The following is a 20567-nucleotide window of genomic DNA, read 5'->3' as shown; positions in this document are numbered from 1 at the left end:
TTGAATGTTAATCTCTCATGCCTGTGTTTTTCACAAGGATCATGCAATCCTGATGTCTGGTTATTCTTTTTAGGCCAGCGGTGGTGTCTTCCACGAATATTCGCCAGGAAATTATTTTTCCCCTCTTTTTGTCCTTCACAGGCAAATTAAAGGAAAGATTGTAGTATAGTTCAGATTTTGTTTGTTCATTTTTTTGTATCCTGTTTGGATCAACATGCTTAGGCCATCACTTTTGCTAGATTTCTCAAGTGAATGATCTAGAAAACTTATGTCCTGGCTAACCAGCTTGACGCAGAGAGGATGAGTGATTGAGCAGTGGCTATCTCCTGAGACTTTTACATCGAGTCCTCAATAGACCATACATGTTGGGTAGCATGTTGTTGTCCTTGTGTACATTTTCAAAATTTTCTAGTTTTGATGTTTTTGCATTTGTTAAGCCCTGTGGGTACTCACCATCTTTCAAGGAAAGAAAATAAAATTATCTTAACTGACCCATTTCCTTCTGGATAGTGAGTGCCTACAAGACACTGTCCATCATTTGGGTGCGGGTGCCTTGTTTTGTGCTTGTGTTACAGAACCACATTCGCTCTTGTCTCTTCCTTCTTTTCTTTCTTGTTTATTTACCTTTATGTAGAACTGAGATTACTTGAAGAGGTTCTAGAGAGAGAAGAGTGTACTGAAGCATTGAATATGGGTTTTCTGTGTTCTCTGGTAGGGTGGGACTTCATTCCATATTTCACTTGTCGGTTCACACTATCTTCAAGGGAATAACTTTGTCTGGTATGGCACACATTTATTTTTGTCTTGTTTTGTTTTTAGATCAACACAACGGCAGATGAAAGAGACTCTTCAAATCCTTTCCGGTTTCCTAATATTGGGGTTGAGAAGTTTCTGGAGCTGAATTCGGAGCAGAATCATGATGATTATTGCTTGGCATATGTGTTTACAGACAGAGATTTCGATGACGGTGTCCTAGGACTGGCATGGGTGGGAGCACCATCAGGTAAAAAATGTAGAGCCAGGATATTCTAAATGAGTCATTTACTTTTAGAAAGAAGTACTTTGCTTTTAAGGGTTTAACATTCTGTCTGGTTTGCTTTATTAAAATGCATCTACACCTTTCCTAACAGCCCAGGGAAGTCTTGTCCGTCTGCTTTCATTGTTTCAGGCTGTGTTCCACTGAGGGCAAGAGAGATTTTGCGAGGCAGAACGCATTACATTTCTCTGTCTACAGAGGCAACCAACTAATATAAAGACTTTCAAAAACTGCCTATATAAGGATTATGCAAACAGTTTCCTGAAATATTAAAGATCTACCTACAATAGCTACATTGTATACCTTTGACTTTATGTCTAATGTATGTTTTTATTATGGATAACTTTTAACCTTGCAATTGATGTCAATCCATGTCCCCCCCACACACCATCAAAACATCTATTCTTATAGTTTATCAACCAAACCTCAACTTTTTTTTATTTTTTAATGATAAACCACTTTAAAACCAGGAGATTTCACTATTTTGAATTCTCTGTTAATTATATCGGGCAGCAGTATGTCACAAGGTTCTAGCATTCCCTCACACAGTACTCCTTCTGTATTTTGTGTATCAGCTGTAAGCCAGTTTGGGTATCTTTTCACGCTAGGGCTAAATGAGATTGCGATTCTTCTGTTTTCACAACACCATTTGTTCCTGCTGTGAGGATACTTGTCTAACAATCCAAGTTCTGTTTTAAACTTCCAGCCCTTACACAATGAAAGCACAGAGCTTGGTACAGGATGGTACAATAATGTGAAGAGTCATGCAGAATAAATCTCTTTTATAAGCCCTGTGATTCTGCTAACCCTGCTCCATTCCTAAACATGCCCAACCACTTTACTTTTAAATCAAACGGGTTCAAGATCACGCAGGCTTGTCAACACGAGTTTGTGAATGCATCCAATGGGTCCGATTTTAATTGCTATCCTTACATTAACAAATGTTAATCTATCAGGGCTTATCCTCCGATATCATTTGAGGATATAGAAGTTAAAGTAAATGTAATTCCTATCAGATTTTTTTGTTGTTGGGTTTTTAACATTTCTGAAATATTTTTCTGTATCTAGAGTTAAGCATGAGTGTTTTTGTTCTTGCGTCCTGTCAATCAATGTATAGGGGACTTATTTTTAGCTGGAAATCTGAGCATTTTTGAGCGGGAAGCAGCTGAAGTGAAGTTCAAAGGAAGTTTACTTCCTCTTGCAAATATCTATATTATAGCAAAATTTTAATAGAATGTATGAATATATTTGTGTATCATTATTTGTGTCTATAGGGATGTTGGACTTGAAGACTAAGGTATGAACTTGAAATGTTATAATAACACGTAGTTCGCTTACTAAATTACATCTGCAACAGTGTATCGTTTTTTGGGGGGAAAGGGAGAACATATTTTATGCAGATAACACCTAAGCTAAAATAAATCATTAAAATCTGTAGTGATTAAAAAATAAAATTCAAAAAAATCCTTCCTTCTTAGTCATTTAAGTATTTTTTCTTTTTTGGGGGTGATCGATATATTGAGTACCAATTTTCCCTGCAGTGTATGTGAGATCATGTGCTCTGTGGAGCAGAATTTAAACAAGATATTTGTAATGCATTGTTAGGATAATATCTTAATTTGTAAAACACATTGACACTTAAATGTTGCTGCATTATATAGATATGTGGATATAGTTTGTTGAAAAAAAACAGGAAACAGACTACTGCATCTTTTACTTTGTCCATTCCTGTTCCCTAAAACACAGAACCATGGTTTTGTTTATTGCACAGGGAAACTGTTTATTCCATATTTATGATTTCGTCCCCGTCTTTTGGAAGCAGGGAGGTGGGTGGCTGACTGAGGGAGGGGGATGGCTGACTCATTGAGAGGTAAAGGAGGGAGGCAGGCGGCTGACTGAGGGATGGAGGAGGCAGTCGGCTTGCTAAAGCTTAGCTGAGAGAGGGAGGCGGCAGCTCTCTGAGGAATGGACTTATTGCGGTGTTGAGGGAGGGTGCTGTAATCTCCCTGCTCTGCTCCCTTGCGCGACTTGTAGTGATGCCGGGAGCCGGGTTATGACGTCACTCCGGCCCCCGGCTCACTAAAGAGGGAGCTGAGCAGGAAGATGACTGCAGCCCCATTGGACTCCAGGGAAAGCCTATCCATTCCAGCTCTCCAAGGTAAGGAGGCTGGGTCGATTAAAAAAAAAAAAAAAAAAAAAAGTAATTATTTGTGAGTATGTCTGTGTCGGTCACTGAGTGTGTGTTCCTTCCAATCACATGGGAAAGGTGATCTTACTCATGCTGTGCTGGTGATGCCGTGGCTGGCCCCACCTCTATGGCTGAGATCATCAATCTTGACGATTTCAGACAATCCAATGTTTCCCCATAGGAAAGCATTGGGAGACTATTGTGCATGCACGGCAAAATGCCACTGTGCCAACTTATCTTCTTATAGAGATGCATTTAATCAATGCATCCCTATAAGGGAACATTAACGTAGGTGCTGCACAGTGTGAAGCACTGACCCAGGAAGCCACTCTAGAGGGCATCTGATTGACTGTTGCTAGTGGTGTCACCAGGCAGCAATGTAAACGCTGACTTTTGTCTGAAACATCCGTGTTTACATTGAAACGCGTTCAGAGACAGGATATAGACTTCGGAGCAACTACATTAAGCTGTAGTGTTTCTGGTGATTATAGTGTCCTTTAAGAATTGTATTTTTGGCGTTGATTTCTGTAGCTCCTAACTTTTTTAGCTGGCTCCTAGATTCCAAGCAAAATTTGTCAAGCCCTGATTAAAGGTATTTCGGCATGTTTTACCTTAATGAAAAAAACTGTTATTTTACAATATTGTATCAAGTAGCACCTCAAATTATACTTTCCCTTATGTGCCGTCTGCAGGTAGTTCTGGGGGTATTTGTGAGAAAAGCAAACTCTATTCTGATGGAAAAAAGAAGTCCCTCAACACTGGAATCATCACTGTCCAGAACTATGGCTCCCACGTCCCTCCCAAGGTTTCTCATATCACTTTTGCACATGAAGTTGGACATAACTTTGGTTCTCCTGTAAGTATGTTCTTAAACCTCCCCTCTCCCTTTCATGCTCTTTTGCTTGTTGTAATCTGCTTTGCTAGTGGGTAATTTATCATGTGACCATGCAACAAGTCTTCAGTCATTTTTTTTCCTTTTCAGCTATTTAAACAGAAAGCTTGGTGTGAAATGAAATATTTACCTGGTGTTGTTACCTTGACTTGACACCTCACATTAACTGGAGCAGCAGGTGAACTATAACACCTTGAGCCCCCAGATTGTTGTGTGGTGTAATACATTACCGCTATGATTTTGTTAATTCTGTGTGCTGTGGATGCAGCTGTTTCTACTGTTTATAATCTTTGTACCAAACTGACGTATTATATCCTCAATCAACTTTATATAGTTTTCTAGCAAAGTGTGTGCACAGATACACATGGATTTATAAATTCATGTTTACCTTGTACATCACACTATTTTCAGCTTCTCATCAGTTAACCCTCCATGTAAAGGAAAAAAAACTATTCTGATAGCTGATTCTCATTTCAATGCATTATTGGAATAATGTACAGTATATAAAAAAAAAAATCCAGAAAACTAAATGAAAAATAAACAAATATTTGGATAGAATATATTTTCAGAAAATCTGGATTACATTCAGATTTCACAGACAGCCCTTGAAACTACTCCTGACTACAATAGTAGGGCTTTTCTGAAAACACACTTCTTAAACAATTTAAAACAAGCTAATGGATGACACCATGCCCCTGTGTTTTGCTTATGTTTTTGGGTGGGTGTAAGATGTTTTCGAATTTTTTATTTTATTCATTTGTGCATCATAACGGTTAGAAGAGTGGATAGCTATAGTGCTTGGAATGCTATCTTTTAATGGTCTTTTAGCATATTATGAATTTGCTTGTAAGTTCTGTCAACGTGGCACCTTAGAATAACATTCATAATATTATATTACTTTTTGTTCAAAAAGGGTCTAAAATATTAACTTCAATCATTCATTCCTGTCACTTTCAGAACAGAAGTTATGTTTACATCCTCAAGCCTGCAAATTATCCTTATTCTTCTGTAGCCCCAGACTATCCAGGAATAACTGCCCTTTAGTCTTTGCAGCATTTGCTTTTCTTATAGTAGTCACTGATGTACTCATTGTGTCTTAATTTTATTTCAAGCATGATTCTGGCTCTGAATGCACACCGGGAGAATCCAAAAATATGGGTTTTAAAGAGAATGGCAATTTTATTATGTATGCCAGAGCAACATCTGGAGACAAGCTCAACAACAACAAATTCTCCATCTGCAGCGTTCGTAATATCAGCCAAGTTTTGGAGAAGAAGCGAAATCAATGTTTTGTAGGTATGTATTTATCCTTTTATTTTTTTTTCCTTCAATCAAATCCACAGAGAGAGTACCCAGCTAACACCATAATTTGGATTGCATTCTAGAACTTTCTGCTCTTTGTACATTCCTTGGGGAATAGTATAAATTTGATTTGAAAAAACAAAAACAAAAAAAAAATGAAAGGTTTTTCTAGACTTTATGAACCACAAAAGCAAGCATTTACAAACGTCACCAAATTTATGATATGGCGTGATTTTCTCTGGGTGTATGGTGTACCTTTTACTATGATAAATATTTATGAAAAAGATGCCAAATTCACTTGCATATTAATGCATCCGAAGACACAGACACACATTGCATGTCATCGGCATGTTTCACACATGTAAAATTTGGTGGCAAAAGAGATCTGCTCCTTCCTTCTACCCATAAACGGCATTTTCTTCTTGCTGAAGGCCTCATAGAATATTTTTAAACCTTTTAATTCAAATGACCTCATCCCTGTGAATTGTGAGGAATTGCCTTTAAAATACCCATATGCATGCTTCCCAGATACACCCATCTCCCTTTCAAAGTTGTCTTCTAGACATCGTGAAGGAGATGTATCGGTCTCTGACACTGTTCGGTAAAATTTTCAGCACGATTGGTTACATTTTCGCCATTTCTGTCCTTAATGAATATACACCATTTTATTGGAGAAACGGTGGCTTTTTGATTTATATCCATCCATTTTAGCATAAAGAAAAATATTCCGTTTCGCTTCTCATTTTTCCGCCTCTGTAAATTTGGCAGTCTTCTAAAATGGAAGTTTCTGTGAAAATTGGCGGAATTTACTACAAGGAAAAACGTCCCTTATTAGATCGCTTCCAAAATAATGGAATTTAGCAGTTACTTTTCAGAAATCTTTAATAAATATCGCATTGTAAAGCTAAATCTGTCTCCGTCTAAACATTAGTATATCTAAACTAAAAATAAAAAATTCATAGCAAAATGTGTTATCCTCCTGCTTTGTATAATTTGTCATTTTAAGCTCTCAAATACATTCTATTCATTTTTTTTGCAGAGTCTGGTCAGCCAATCTGTGGTAATGGGTTGGTGGAAGCAGGGGAGGAATGTGACTGTGGCTACAGTGATCAATGTAAGGATAACTGTTGTTTCGATGCAAACCAGCCAGAAGATAAGAAGTGCAAGTTAAAACCTGGAAAAAGCTGCAGGTATAGCATATCAAACAAGTAAATGTAGAAAGTGCAAAACTCAGTCAAAACCAGAAGACCACAGCTGCAGATTGGCATTGAGCTGTCATTTTGATTAAGTGCTTTTATTTCAATACCCTGATAGAAATTGCAAAGTGTGACACTTTACATTCATTTTATGGCATGTGATTGCTTTTCGTACTTTTTAGATTTTAATTTTTTTTCCTTTGTGTTTTTTGTTTTGTTTTTTGTACTTTCTTTCCCTCGAGATATCAAACTCTAATTAAATTGTAATAATAAAAAAAATTAATATATATATATATATATATATATATATATATATATATATTATATTATAATGAACCTTTGCCTTCTTTAACCTTTGCCAAATTCAAGGCAATTATATACCTTATAAGGCACATCTTTGCATCCTCGCTATGTTTGTTCAACTATAGTTTTGCCTTTATGACATTATGTATTTCTAAGGAACCATATTTGTTTTTATTTTATGTAGGTTTTCGGTTACTCTTTAAACACAAATCCCTGTATTGTAAAAATGGATATCTCAACGTTTTCTTTCCAAAAGTTAGAAAGACCCAAGTTGTGTATTCCTTTTAATCTGAATAGAATCAATCACACGCCTGGTTAAGACCAGAATGTTAATGTTCTGGTGCTTTGAATAGCGCCTGGATTGCGAGTACCTATTTTGTTGGTTTAATTTGATTTATTTTAGAGAATATCACAACAATTGTAGCTTTCTCTCTGCACTTTTTTTTTGTGGTGGTGGGGGGAGACATCCAGTCTAGTTTTGAGAGAAATGCACTGGGCATTCCTATACATAGTTTGCTTTAAACTCTGTCACATGCTGGATATAACATTTATGTATGTATTTTATTTTGTCTTTTCATCTCCTTTATTTGTGGGCAATTTAAAATGGTCTTATAAAGCACTAGGTAGCTACATATTCTCTACACCAAGGGTGCCCATATGGTAGATCCACTGATGTTGTAGAACCACAACTCCCATGATGCTTTGCATGCCTTTTTAGAATGCTTTAGAATCACAACGCATGCTGGAAGTTGTAGTTTTAAAACCTCTGGGAATCTACTTTTTGGCGCCCCAATTTTGCACCGAGCACTTTGAGGTTTGTCCTCATAAGTTAGTGGAGGGTACACTGCATTTCGAATCCTGTACTGTAGTAGCTTTTGCTTGTAAAACTATAGTGATGTCACTCATTTACAGAGAGAATGTCCCTTACATTTAACCGTTTTTCACCCTCTTTCTTTCTTAGCTATTCTTTTCTTCTTTTCATATCTCTACCTTTCTCTTCATCAGTTACTTCTTCTCATTCCCACTTTTTTCTGTCCGTGTTGTCCAGGTCTCTCATAGAAAATTGTATTTAAACTCCCACTGTTTTGTATGAAGGCCATTTCATGAACTCTTCAATAGAGTGCTAATGCTTGCTCATGCTGAATGAAGAACATTGTTTTATGATTTGTGTTTATGATTTCAGCCCAAGCCAGGGTCCTTGCTGCACTGCAACATGCAACTTCAAGTCAAGGAATGAAAAATGCCGTGAGGAATCGGACTGTGCCCAGGTGGGAACTTGTAATGGTGGTACAGCTCAGTGTCCACCCTCTGAACCCAGGAAGAACCTAACTGAATGTAACAGACAGACCCAAGTCTGCATCAAAGGGGTAGGTATTACGTGTTTTAGTGTGACACAACTGTGTGCTGGCAGTTGCAGTGAACACCTATCAATTATTTACACCTTCACCTACTCTTCTCTCTTCCTGTAAGGACATGTTGTATTGGTAAAAAAAACACTTGCCAACTGTCTGTACTGTTATTTCTAACATGATCTCCATCTTAGTTCACTTGTTTGCTTAGTGAAAAAGCAGTTGTTTAATAATGTGTTTACTATTTCTCAATTTGCTCTCTTAATATTGCTTTTTTTATTGACCTTAGATGGAAGATCTTATTTGAGTTGATTTAACTGGGAATAGTACCTGTTATCCAGAGTTTTGACCTGGTGCTTCAGTCAGAGAATATACCGATTCAGTTGTTCCTTAGGCCTTGCTGCACAATGTTTTATAATTACAATCACCAATTATTTACCTACTCTGAGGGACATCCACACCCTACTTTCAGTGGCAGATTTTAAAGCTGTCTAATGTTTTTGCTCCAGCTTTAGCTATTAAACTATGGCTGCCTTGAAGTTACTGTTGTTTGAAATAATGGGCTGCATTTCATGAAAGTTTAAATAGCTAATTAGTTACTCCTACTGAGTAAATTGATCTATTGATGCTGCTAGTAGTCATATTGTACATATTGAGAAAACGTCGAAGGACCTAAACACTGCAAGATGAGTAATACAAGATCCACACCTGAACAAATGAAGTCGATGAATAAGACACCACAGATAATTCTGGACAGATTGATTTGTTCTTGTGGGGATTAAAAGTAATTTGATTCAGACAAACAGTCTCTTGCACAAGTCTAGATTCTGTTCCCAATGGGGGCCTTAATAGGGACCTCCTGCATATTTTGTATTTTTTTATTTTGAACAAATATTGTATTGTCTCAGATGTGTTGTTTCAAAGTCTTTATACTTGTACCAATAGTACCCATGTACACCTCTGTGGAATGTTTTGGCACTTTACAAAGTATAATAATTTAACTTATCTGCCTTGAGGAAGGGGCAGCATCAGGTTAAATATTCTCTCTTATAAAAGGCAATACTTATAAAATTACAATGCTTATAAAATTTGACACTTTAAGACCAGCTATTCAGTGTCCTCTAAAACACAAACGTGTCAAAATGTGAACTAAATTAAATGTTTCTGGGCTCAGCTTGATGAAAGGTTATTGTTACTAATGCTGTATTTGTTTATAATGTTGTATTTAGCGGAATAATTCTAACAATCCTTTCTTCCAATGTCTCTCTTTACTTGAAATTAATACTATTGTTGTATTGTTGACCATGCCTTTCTCTGCCTCTCCTACAGCAATGTGCAGGTTCTATCTGTGAGAAGTACGGACTGGAAGAATGTACATGTGCCAGTACAGATGGGAAAGATGACAAAGAACTGTGCCACGTTTGCTGCATGGAAAGAAGTGAGAAACCTTTTATTTTCACTGTTCACTATAGCCACCTAATGTATTAAAGGGATTTCACGTTTGAGAAATATTTGCTTATTTCAGAAGTGATTAACTTGGGCTAATATAATTCCTAGGTGCCTAGAATTAGACTTCTAATACCAAGTCATATAGTGGAGCAATATGTGTCACTTGATGGATGGCTTCCTTAACAAAATAAAGGCCTTCAATGGGGAATTATCTACTGCTAATTTACTTTCCCAAAATATATACACTTTGTCAGGCTGTTTGGGATCACTAAGATCTATATTAGAGTAAAATCTGAGCATATCCAATATGGAAATTAGACAACTTGGCAAATGTGTTGTTCACCTTCTTTTGTTTGGCTGCTGTGAAATGGTAAAAATCTCGTAAACAAGGTATTTACAAACTTTTTATATGTTTTACTGACATTTTCCTCTGCTGCTTATGTCGTACATAAAAGTGCAAAACATATTGCATCTTTTCACTCTATGCTCTAATAATGACCTAAACCGTTTCTCTTCATATTCCTCTGTTAAGATATGATTAAATTTAGAAAAGGCATGACCACATCCTGTTTTATCCATAAAATGATCTGGACTGGTTCTGTGCCAGTGTTCAATGTGCCCATAGTCTATACAGGTGATACTCGAAAAATTAGAATATTGTGCAAAAGTTAATTTATTTCAGTAATGCAACGTAAAAGGGGAAACGAATATATGAGATAGGCGCATTACATGCAAAGCAAGATAGTTCAAGACGTGATTTGTCATAAGTGCGATGATTATGGCTTACAGCTCATGAAAACCCTAAATCCACAATCTCAGTAAATTAGAATATTGTGTAAAGGTGCAATATTCTAGGCTCACAGTGTTCCACTCTAATTAGCTAAGTAAGCCATAACACCTGCAAAGGGTCCGTGAGCCTTTAAATGGTCTCTCAGTCTGGTTCAGTAGGAATCACAATCATGGAGAAGACTGCTGACCTGACAGTTGTGCAGAAAACCATTATTGACACCCTCAATAAGGAGAGGGAGAGCATCAAAAGGTAATTGCGAAGGAGTTTGGATGTTCCCCAAGTGCTGTATCAAAGCACATTAATGGGGGGGCGGAGCCTAACAGCACACCGGAGTAGTCGCACAATTTCATCGCTCTGGCAACTTACCTCTACAAAGAGGGAATACCGGCAGCATCGCACCGCCAAACACGATACCGGGGACGGATCCGCTAGCAGCACGCTCCACGGCAGCGGACGATGCCTTTCTTTCTCGCCCCGGGCGAAAAAAAACGCAGCCGCGGCCCGAAGGCATACCGCGTGAGAGACCAGGCCCTCGCGTACCAGGGTGGCAACCTGTCGTGGTGCGACTTCGACCTGTCCACACTGCTACCCACCACACAACAGGCAGGAGACATGGGGAGGAAATCCCAAAAGCAGCCGACGACCGACGACAAAACACAGCGGGATATCAGCCTAATGCTGCAGCCTCAAACACCAGCTACAACCTCGCGGGAACCCTCACACTCGAGGGACACGTCACCCTCCTGGTCTGGCGGCGGGGCCTCTCCACAGAACCCAGCACCAGCCTACAGGAGCACCTCGCAAACACTGGAAACGGCTCCTGCAACCAAACAGGAGATACAGGACATGCTCACCAGCCTCCAGCACAACCTTCGCAGTATGTGGGAGGCAGACCTGGCGGTGCTCACAACGGAGGTACAGGCAGTCACTGCACGCGTCCAAGCCACAGAGGGGGAGGTACTCGACCTCAAACAAGGCCTTTAAGACCTAGGTGACCAAGTGCAGCAATTGCAGGCATCACAGGCAGAAACGAGCAGGCAAGTGAATATCTTAGATGACAGGGGACGACGGAAAAATATAAAGATACCAGGGGTCCTGGAAACGATCCCACTGGAAGAGCTACCTCACTTTATACGGAGACTGGCAGCCTCCCTCCTGCCGGCAAAACAAGCCAAACACTTCACCTTTGACGGGGTGTACAGGATCGCCAAGTCTCCTCAGGCCCCAGCCTCAGCGCCCCGAGACATCATCCTGCGCTGTCAATCGATTACAGACAAGCTGGGACTCCTACAAGCACTAAAGGGCCAGTCCCCTTACAATTTTGAACATTGCCAACTATCCCTTTTCCAAGACCTCAGCAGAACCACTTTGATCTGGAGGAAATCCATGCAACCCCTCACAAAAATCCTTCAGAATGAAGGAATATCCTACAGATGGGCGACACCAAGATCTATCTGGGTCACTAAAGGGGACAAATCTTACAAAGCCACAGAACCGGACGAAATCCCTGCCCTGCTGAGGGCACTGGATATCCCCCAGCAGAGCGCCTCTAACCAAAACCTACCACACACCTCCACTCGAAGTGCCAAAGCCAAAGCCACACCTGAACCAAGAAGGGTTGGCAGGCCTGCCTGAACTCACTCAAAGAAAGAAGCGTAAAATGTTTATGTTCTATTCTTATTTTTAGTTTTACAGTTGAAGACGTACCATCATTGAACAGCACCCTAGCAAGGGATTATTGTTAATAATTAAAAGATTTAATACTTAATTCTCAAGCACTGTCACCATCTTCGTTACATAGGGCCCCCTCCTGACTTCTGCCCACTCCCTGATATGACTGGACATGCATGAGAACACTTATTAACACAGGGCAATCCTCCCAATAACACTAACAGGCTAGCTTCATTGCTGAAATCTGTCACTCGATTTGTATACAAAGCATGAGACCTGCTTGCTAAAGGAATAATCATGGACACTTCAACATACGCTCTGTAGCTGGTCCAGTGGAGAGCAGGAGACCTGCTTGTTAAGGGTTCTCATGCACTCCTATGTTCTTTAGAGGAACAGTCCAAGCACAATAACCACTACGGTCCATTTTAGTGCTTATATTGCAGGAGTGCTGGCTCCCTCCCATAGTAAATAATCAAACTGTCTAAGAACAGTTTGACAATATACTTCAGGTCTGTTTTGGCATCTGCCTCAACCTCTTATGTAGCTGAAATGTTCTTGCACTGAACTAAGCCCAATGCTGCATCAATTCTTAAACAGTTTGACTGCTTACTGTGGGAGAGTGCCAAGGCATTCTTGGCACCATAACCACTACAACAAACTGATAGAATGCCATTACAAGAATTGATCATCATATGTGTGAGGGGCCCTATTTTAAAATAAAAAATTATACAAATTACAAATATTTGTAGACGGGCGCACACAATGTAGAGCTGAATGTTTTATACTCCATGGCAAGTACACTTTAAATGGGCTGTGGCAAACAAATGGCCCCACTTAGCTAGAATTGCATCCTTAAAAAATGTTGAAAGGTAATTTATTTTTATTTTTATTTTTGGCTTGATTTGATTTATTTTTTAATTCTTTCCTTTGTTTTATTTATTTATATATTTTAAAATTTTATTTTTGTTTGCCTTAAACGTGTTTATTTTTACAGTGAAGCAGCAGACTTGTGCTAGTACCGGTTCAGAATCTTGGAAGTCCTTTTTTAATGGGACAACAATTACTCTGCAGCCTGGATCTCCCTGCAATGAGTTCAAAGGTTACTGTGATGTGTTCATGCGCTGCCGACTAGTCGATGCTGATGGTCCACTGGCCCGTTTGAAAAAAGCTATTTTTAATCCAGAGCTATATGAGAACATTGCTGAATGGATTGTGGTAAGTTAGACTAGGTAATGTCATCATATAATTGCATGTCCAGGAAAAGGTACAGTTGAAGTAACCAAAATGTACTAAAAATAAAAGGATTGACACAGATGACCCCATCCATTTAAATTAAGCACAGATAGGCAATCAGAAACGGCATTTCTTAATAAAATATTCATGATGGTTCCGTCGAACCTTCCCCAAACATTTGGTCTGTTTGACTTCAATTGTTAAATAGTGTAGAGGCACCCCTCTGAGAAATACGATGCCACGTTCCCTTCTCATTCATTAAGAATGTATCCCTGCCCATCCCTACAAGTCACCCTGCTCCATTATGTGCAGTGACAAATAATTGCTTAACTCAACGTAGCACCTATCTACCTCCTTAAAATATAATCCGTGCCGCCCTCAATATTGACCCTTGAAGGGTGTCTTTACAAGTACGGTCTTTAGGAAAAATAATACGTATAAATTCAACCAATGCATAAGCAGAAAGTGACGAGTAAAAGTCAACTTTGTGTAATTATTGAATTGCAGTGAAGTCCTAAAAAAAACCCACAATCAAAATAAAATAAAACTAAATAGAAATAATGAAATTAAAATATTTTATTACGTTAAAAGAAGTAAAACCATTAAAACTGTACACTGGCTGAATGTCCTAGAGTAAATACAAATTGCGCTAGAATAAAACCATGCAATGACTCTCACAATAGGACCAAAGCAGAGTCCATAGCTGACGAGTAGAGTGTCTTTAAGTATGCCCCTGTACTGGTGAGGGTAAGGCTGTCCCAAATAGTCTCTCCTATGAATTTTTTAATCCATATCCATATCATGCAAATACTCACATAATCTGCTCCTATAGTAGACATCCTTGTTCTACTGTGGAGTAAAGTAAAGATGTGCTTTTACATCATAATGCATACGTTGGGCTGATGTCCCAGAAAGTTAATACTTCCTAAAGTTGTTGTATTGTATTTTTATTTAAATGTAAATGTGTTCTGTCGCATTCTGACACTTACGTGCTTTTCTAGTCCAGGCCACTATTGTCAAGTATTTGGGAGTTTCGATAAACCGTTGCAAATTCCAAAACTTTTGGTGTTCTTTTTTTTCATTTTTCTTTATTCCTCTTTATTATATTTTCTCTGTTTTTTAGCACATGGACAATGGTTGTGTTAAAATCATGCTGCGTTATTAACCGTTGTCACAATGTGCACTGTGTTCTATAGCTTCTTTTACAATGTGCACTATAGGTTCTATATTTGTATAAAATTTCTATAAAATATTATTTCAGTTGTGCACCACCACAGCTAAAACTAGGAGAATGAGCAAAAGCTAAATTGATTTTGTGCTGAAGGAACTGTAGTTTTAAAGGCTTCCGTGTATCCCATGTGGTGGCAATGCCCACGTGCATTCAAATCTTTTGGAAAAACTTTCCATATGATTTATCTCCAGAAGTCACCATTACAGCTTATAACATTTTTTTGTACATATATCATTTGGAAAATGTAAATTTGAAATTTAGTCATTTGAAAAGCTTATCCAAAAACCTATACACTGATCAGCCACAGCATTAAAATCACCTTTCTAATATCATGGATGTCCCCCTTGTGCTGTCAAAGCAGCTCTGACGCATCGAGGCATGGACTCCACAAGACCCCTTTACATGTTCTGTGGTATCTGGCACCAAGACAAGGTGGAGCCATAATGGATCGGATTTGTTGTTCCGGCACATCCCACAGATGGTCAATTGGATTGAGATCTGTGGAATTTGGAGGCCATGGAAACACCTTGAACTCTTTGTCATGTCCCTCAAACCATCACTGAATAACTTTTTGCAGTGTGGCAGGGAGCATTGTCTTGGTTAAAGAGGCCATTGCCATGAAGAGATGTATGTAGTCTCCTACAATCTCAAGGTAGGTGGTACGTGTCAAAGTAACCTCCACATGAATGCCAGGACCTAAGGTTTCCCAGCAGAACATTGCCCAGAGCATAACACTGCCTTCTTCACATATTGCATCATGCTACCATCTCCCCAGGTAAATGACGCATCCATGTGATCTAAAAGAAAACGTGATTCATCAGCCCAGGCAACCTTCTTCCATTGTTCCATGGTCCAGTTCTGATGCTCACGTACCCATTGAAGGCACTTTCAGCGGTGGATAGGGGTCATCATGGGGACTCTGACCGCCAAACTGCAATGCACTGTGTTAGGGCATCTTCATATCATGGCCAGCATTACGTTTTTTTTTTAGCAATTTGAGCTACAGTAACTTTCTGATCGGACCAGATGGGCTAGCCTTTACTCCTCACATGCATTAATGAGCCTTGGGCGCCCATGATCCTGACACCAGTTCTCTGGTTGTCCTTCCTTGTACCACTTTTAGTAGGTACTAACCACTGCATACCAGGAACACCTCACAAGACTTGCCTTTTTGGAGATGCTCTGACAGTTGTCTAGCCATCTCTTAGTGATCCTCAAATACTCAGATCTTTTCACTTGCCCATTTTTCCTGCTTCCAACACATGAAATTCAAGAACTTACTATTCACTTGCTGCCTAATGTATCCCACTCCTTGTCAGGTGCACTTCACCTGTCCGTGTTTTTAATGTTGTTCCTGTTCAATGTGTGTCCTGCTGCTACAATATTGCATTGGCACACCCCATGCAATTCTTTTTGTGGCCTTTGTATTTCCCTTTGAGATGTGAACCTCCATAATCACAGGGGCTGTTGGGTACATGAATTCTCTTGAGACTAGCTTTCTGAAAGCTAAGACCATAGCTGTTATATTCGTGTTTCTGCATAATAAGCGTTATACTGGCGCAGAGCTTGGAGCCACTCTGCAGTGTATATTTGCACGAAAGAGCATGTGCTTATGAGCCTCTTTTAAAAAAAACAAAAAAAAAAAAACTTGCCAAACAAATATGATAAAGGTGGACTTTAGATGCCTTGAGCACTATAATGCTAGACAAATTGCCAGCAAGTGCTTGCACCGGAAGATATCTTGAGTTATATTTATATGGCTTGTGTGTAAAAAGTTCAGTACTCTATTCCATTATGGTTGAATTGTACTTGTATAACTCTGTACCATTTAAAATGCCAGTGAATGGGTGCCTGGGGAAGATGATCTATTCTACAATATGATTATGACATGCTTCTAAACCAGTATCTCTGTTTTCATTTCAGGCACACTGGTGGGCTGTTCTTCTTATGGGAATCGCACTGATAATGCTGATGGCTGGATTTATTAAAATATGCAGTGTCCACACCCCAAGCAGCAATCCAAAGCTTCCTCCACCCAAACCTCTCCCAGGTATGTGCATGATCTTTAGGTAAAGGGATACAAGGATTGTTATAGACAGTGTTGTTTGTTTTTATTTATTTAAATTATATATCATTCTTCCCTGGCTCACCCAGAGCATATATTGAAATTGTGCTTGACCCTTATGGACCTGTGTGGTTGCCACGAGAATTCATGTTGCCCCTTACTAAACTACTGGCTGAGTCCATACCCGTTACACTCTCCATGGCACATTCATATATGCTTTCATATGTACATACATGCTCTGAGATACACAAGTCTGACACACGCCTAAACTGCGAGACACATATACTGTTTGCATTTTGCTTTGTCTGAATTGTAATACGAGGCTGTTTGTTAAATCTTTGCTATACATTTAAAAGAAAGCTGAGCATCTCATTAAAGAAAAGGTTAACATAGGTTGTAGGTTATTTTCATTGTTCCATTCAGTGATGTATAGAACTCTTAAAAGTAAATCTAAACCTCTGGCTTTTCTTTTAGATTTTTAAAAATTATTATTATAACAAACCAATACATTCTTGTGAAATCCGGTGGTTTTCATTAGGGTGTACATGCATCAGATTTCTTGTTTGCAAGGTGCCTGGAAAATAACATGACACGAGTGGTATTTCAGTTAGTTTTACTTAAGGGCAAATAGAAATACAAATTAACAGCAAGATCCGTCCTGAGATAGGCTCAGTTTTTCTAATCTGCTTGGGGTGAGGGTTTCAGCCAATTATTCAACTTGGCAATATCATTGGTTGACCTCTTCATATCTATAAATGCGGTTCTTCAGCATGTCATTCATCTTCCAGGTCTTTTAAACAAGCCTGATTTTTTTTTTTACATTTTTTTTTTGTGTTGCAGGTACACTGAAAAGAAGGCGACCTCCCCAAACTGCCCAACAACCTCCGCGTTCAAGACCCAGAGAAAGTTACCAGATGGGACACATGAGACGTTAGCTGCAGATTAATTTTTGCCTTTGGTTCTTCCTAGTGCCTACCATGGGAAAGATTCACTCCAAAGAAAAACCTACCAACAGTCATTGTCCCCCTTGTTAGCAACCAAGGATTAGTTCAATCACGTGGCGAAAGGCAAGATTCGTACATAGAACAGAAGTTACGCAACATTTCTTTTTCTTTTCTTCTTTTGTTTAGCACTCTGGAAAATACAACTGTGGCAAGGAAATTAGCCCTATTTTCTTTCTTACAAACTATTTTTCTTGATTATCGAACGGCACAAAGTCCATCATCCTTGCTGCCCCTGCTTCCATTAATTCCGCTTCTTTGCTTCCAGCGAAGGGTTGTTTTTTTTTTTCCCCCAACCGTTTTATTTAAGACCAGTGTCTTTTCAACTGCCAGCCATTGGAGGTTTCTCTTGCCAATGTAAATACCTGATTGTATGCAGACATGCATTTCTTAATGTGCAAGCCTACATCTTTGTGCAGTTGTGTAAAAATTCAATAATTGCAATGTGGATATTCACTTGTATTATACATTTTTTTTTCCTTTTTTTTTTCCCCCGCTGTTAATGAAGACATTACTGTTTAACCCTTTGAGTGCCAAACAGGTGTGCAACCCCAGAAGCAGAGTAGTTCTCACCCCTACGTCACCCAAAGGGTTAAGTGACATACTCAGGATAACAGAGGATCTGGTGTATAAAGGGGACTGAATAGATATATATATATATTTTTTTTTTTTTTCTTGGCTGCTTTTTACTTGATGTTAAAGGCAAATCCATATGCTTTTTTTTTTTTTTTTAGTACTCAACATCTTGGGATCAAAGTTGGTTTAAGTCTTCATTTAATCTTTTTTTTTTTTTCTTCTTCCTTTCCTACTTCTTGCTACAACGAACTGCTACTCATAGTAGTACAAGAGACTAAATGCTCCTTTTTTTTTTTTTTTTTTGTCTTTGAAAGAAAAAAAAATGTATTCACTAGATCTCACTCTGGGAATCAAGATATATATATATTATTTTTTTTTTTACCGTTATTGATTTTCACTTTGCCCCTCTAATTATTCAGTAAATATTTCCTGGAATGTTAGACGTATACTTCCCCTGAGCCGTAGGCATGCTATGATAATACAAAGAAACATTAATAAGGTTGGAAGCTGGCAGAATGTCTTGTGGTAGAATTGTTCTACATGTTTTTGTTGCTTTAGGTGAGCGTATAATATGCATCAGAATAGACTTTATTGGGTAATGCTCTCATGAAGCTGTTGATATGTAAATAACCACTAAAGAGTCTTTCAAATAGAAAGGTAAACTTAATATTTGTAGGCCTATCGTTCAATCCATTTAACTACTGCAGCAGCTTCTAAATTATGTTGGCATAATTCTGTCCCATTCTATTTGTCATGTTGCCTTTTACCTTCTAAAGAAAAATTCAATGTGTTCATGCATTTGTTTTTATGCATGTAATTCTATGGGCATTACCAATAAACTGTCTAGTTTGATTGTGCTCAGGCACATTGGTGATTTTAATATGGGCAGCAAAATGGGCTACTTTGAATTAGCACGACTTTAATCATACCTATTTGTTTACTTCTGCTGCTAGGAGATCTACTTTTCAGTGCTTTCTAGCATATTGAAGGTTTAATTGTAGAGTCTTCAGAGTTCAAGGTTTACACTTCCATTCTCATAATGACATGCCAGCAAGGTTAAAAAAAAAATATATAAAATTTAAAAAAAATGGGAAAAATATGAAAAATGAAAAACAAAAACACTCAAGACTAAAACACACAAATATCTTCCTTGTAAAATTGTACAGTGTGGTGATTTTTTTCGAAGACACATCTTTTTGTACAACGCTTTAGAAATAAAATTTTGTACGTGGAATCCCAGTCCAGTAGCTAGGAGACTATAAATAATTCTGAACCAATCTAAAAAAAGTTATATTAAAATGAAAAAAAAAAAATTAAGTGTAGTTTTCAAGTCATTTGAATGCATTGGCTTTCACACAGAGAAAAGGGTGGATCAAAGGGTTTTTATTTTGGAAATGGTGGGTTTATTTGTAACTGTGTCATTGTGGTAGAAGCTTCAATTGTGTATACTTTTTTTTTCTGTTAAAATCTTTCTGTGGTAAGGTTTGGGGAAGAGTTTGCTGTTTTATTTTTTTTATTTTTTATTGTAATGTTTGAACAGTTAAATGCACTGAACCACTCCACAGCAAGTCCAGATGTGGTGAGAAAAGCAGGAGAAGCTAAACAATTTAATCTAATACTACTGTCATTTTAATGTCCACTGTGTTTTATACAGTATTTTTTTTTTTGATTCACTTTGAAAATTTTTACTAAAAAGTTGCAAAAAAATAAAAATTTGAAAAAAAAAAAAGTATTGTGCAAGGACATGTAAATTTTTTTTTTTTCCCGAAACTTGAAATGAATTAATAAAATAGACCTGACGAAAATATTTAAGGATTCTGACTTTTTTTTATTCAGGAATTTAAAATTGAATATGTTGTACTGTGTTTGACCCTTATTATCTTTTGTAAATAATAAAAAGAATGTCTTCTTTTCTGCGTGCTAGTGGAAGTCTGAAGTAGAAATGTATTTTTTTCTCTTTTTATACATTCATCTCCACCTCAGTACACATTGTAACTGAATAGCATTCTGTTATACAACATCCATTTTTTAAATTATTTTTTTCAACTTTAGTACTGGACCTGGTTAACCCTTCCTTTTCTTGTGGTATACTTCTTGATTTTCCAAGGCAGAATTACATTTGCTAATAGTTTCGGATACTGCAAGTTCTGGAAATTGATTGTGACAACAAAACATCCTTATCCAAAGAAAGCATTATAGCTGCAGAAATCTCTTGATTATCTGCATGATCTAATTTAAACAAGTTTGAATCTTGAAGTGTATTGGCAATATTGTATTCTGTATCT

At 38.0% G+C, this 20567-nt stretch overlaps 1 protein-coding gene across 1 annotated transcript in view; it reads left to right on the top strand.

Annotated features, from left to right (window-relative positions):
• ADAM10 (ADAM metallopeptidase domain 10) overlaps positions 1-19683 on the top strand; it is a 157463-nt gene extending 137780 nt beyond the window's left edge. Inside the window, exons 8-16 of the mRNA XM_063449118.1 lie at positions 820-1003; positions 3917-4080; positions 5229-5412; positions 6458-6608; positions 8101-8284; positions 9596-9704; positions 13171-13391; positions 16564-16690; positions 17546-19683. Coding sequence (XP_063305188.1) covers positions 820-1003; positions 3917-4080; positions 5229-5412; positions 6458-6608; positions 8101-8284; positions 9596-9704; positions 13171-13391; positions 16564-16690; positions 17546-17640 — 1419 coding nt within the window. The 3' untranslated portion in view covers positions 17641-19683. The remainder of the gene's footprint in view (positions 1-819; positions 1004-3916; positions 4081-5228; positions 5413-6457; positions 6609-8100; positions 8285-9595; positions 9705-13170; positions 13392-16563; positions 16691-17545) is intronic.
• Positions 19684-20567: the final 884 nt, after the last annotated feature.

The sequence above is a fragment of the Pelobates fuscus genome, chromosome 3, assembly GCF_036172605.1.
Source record: "Pelobates fuscus isolate aPelFus1 chromosome 3, aPelFus1.pri, whole genome shotgun sequence".
NCBI classification, from domain to species: Eukaryota; Metazoa; Chordata; class Amphibia; order Anura; family Pelobatidae; genus Pelobates; species Pelobates fuscus.
Note: the sequence above shows the minus strand (reverse complement) of the source record. Positions and strands in the feature narration are given on the sequence as shown.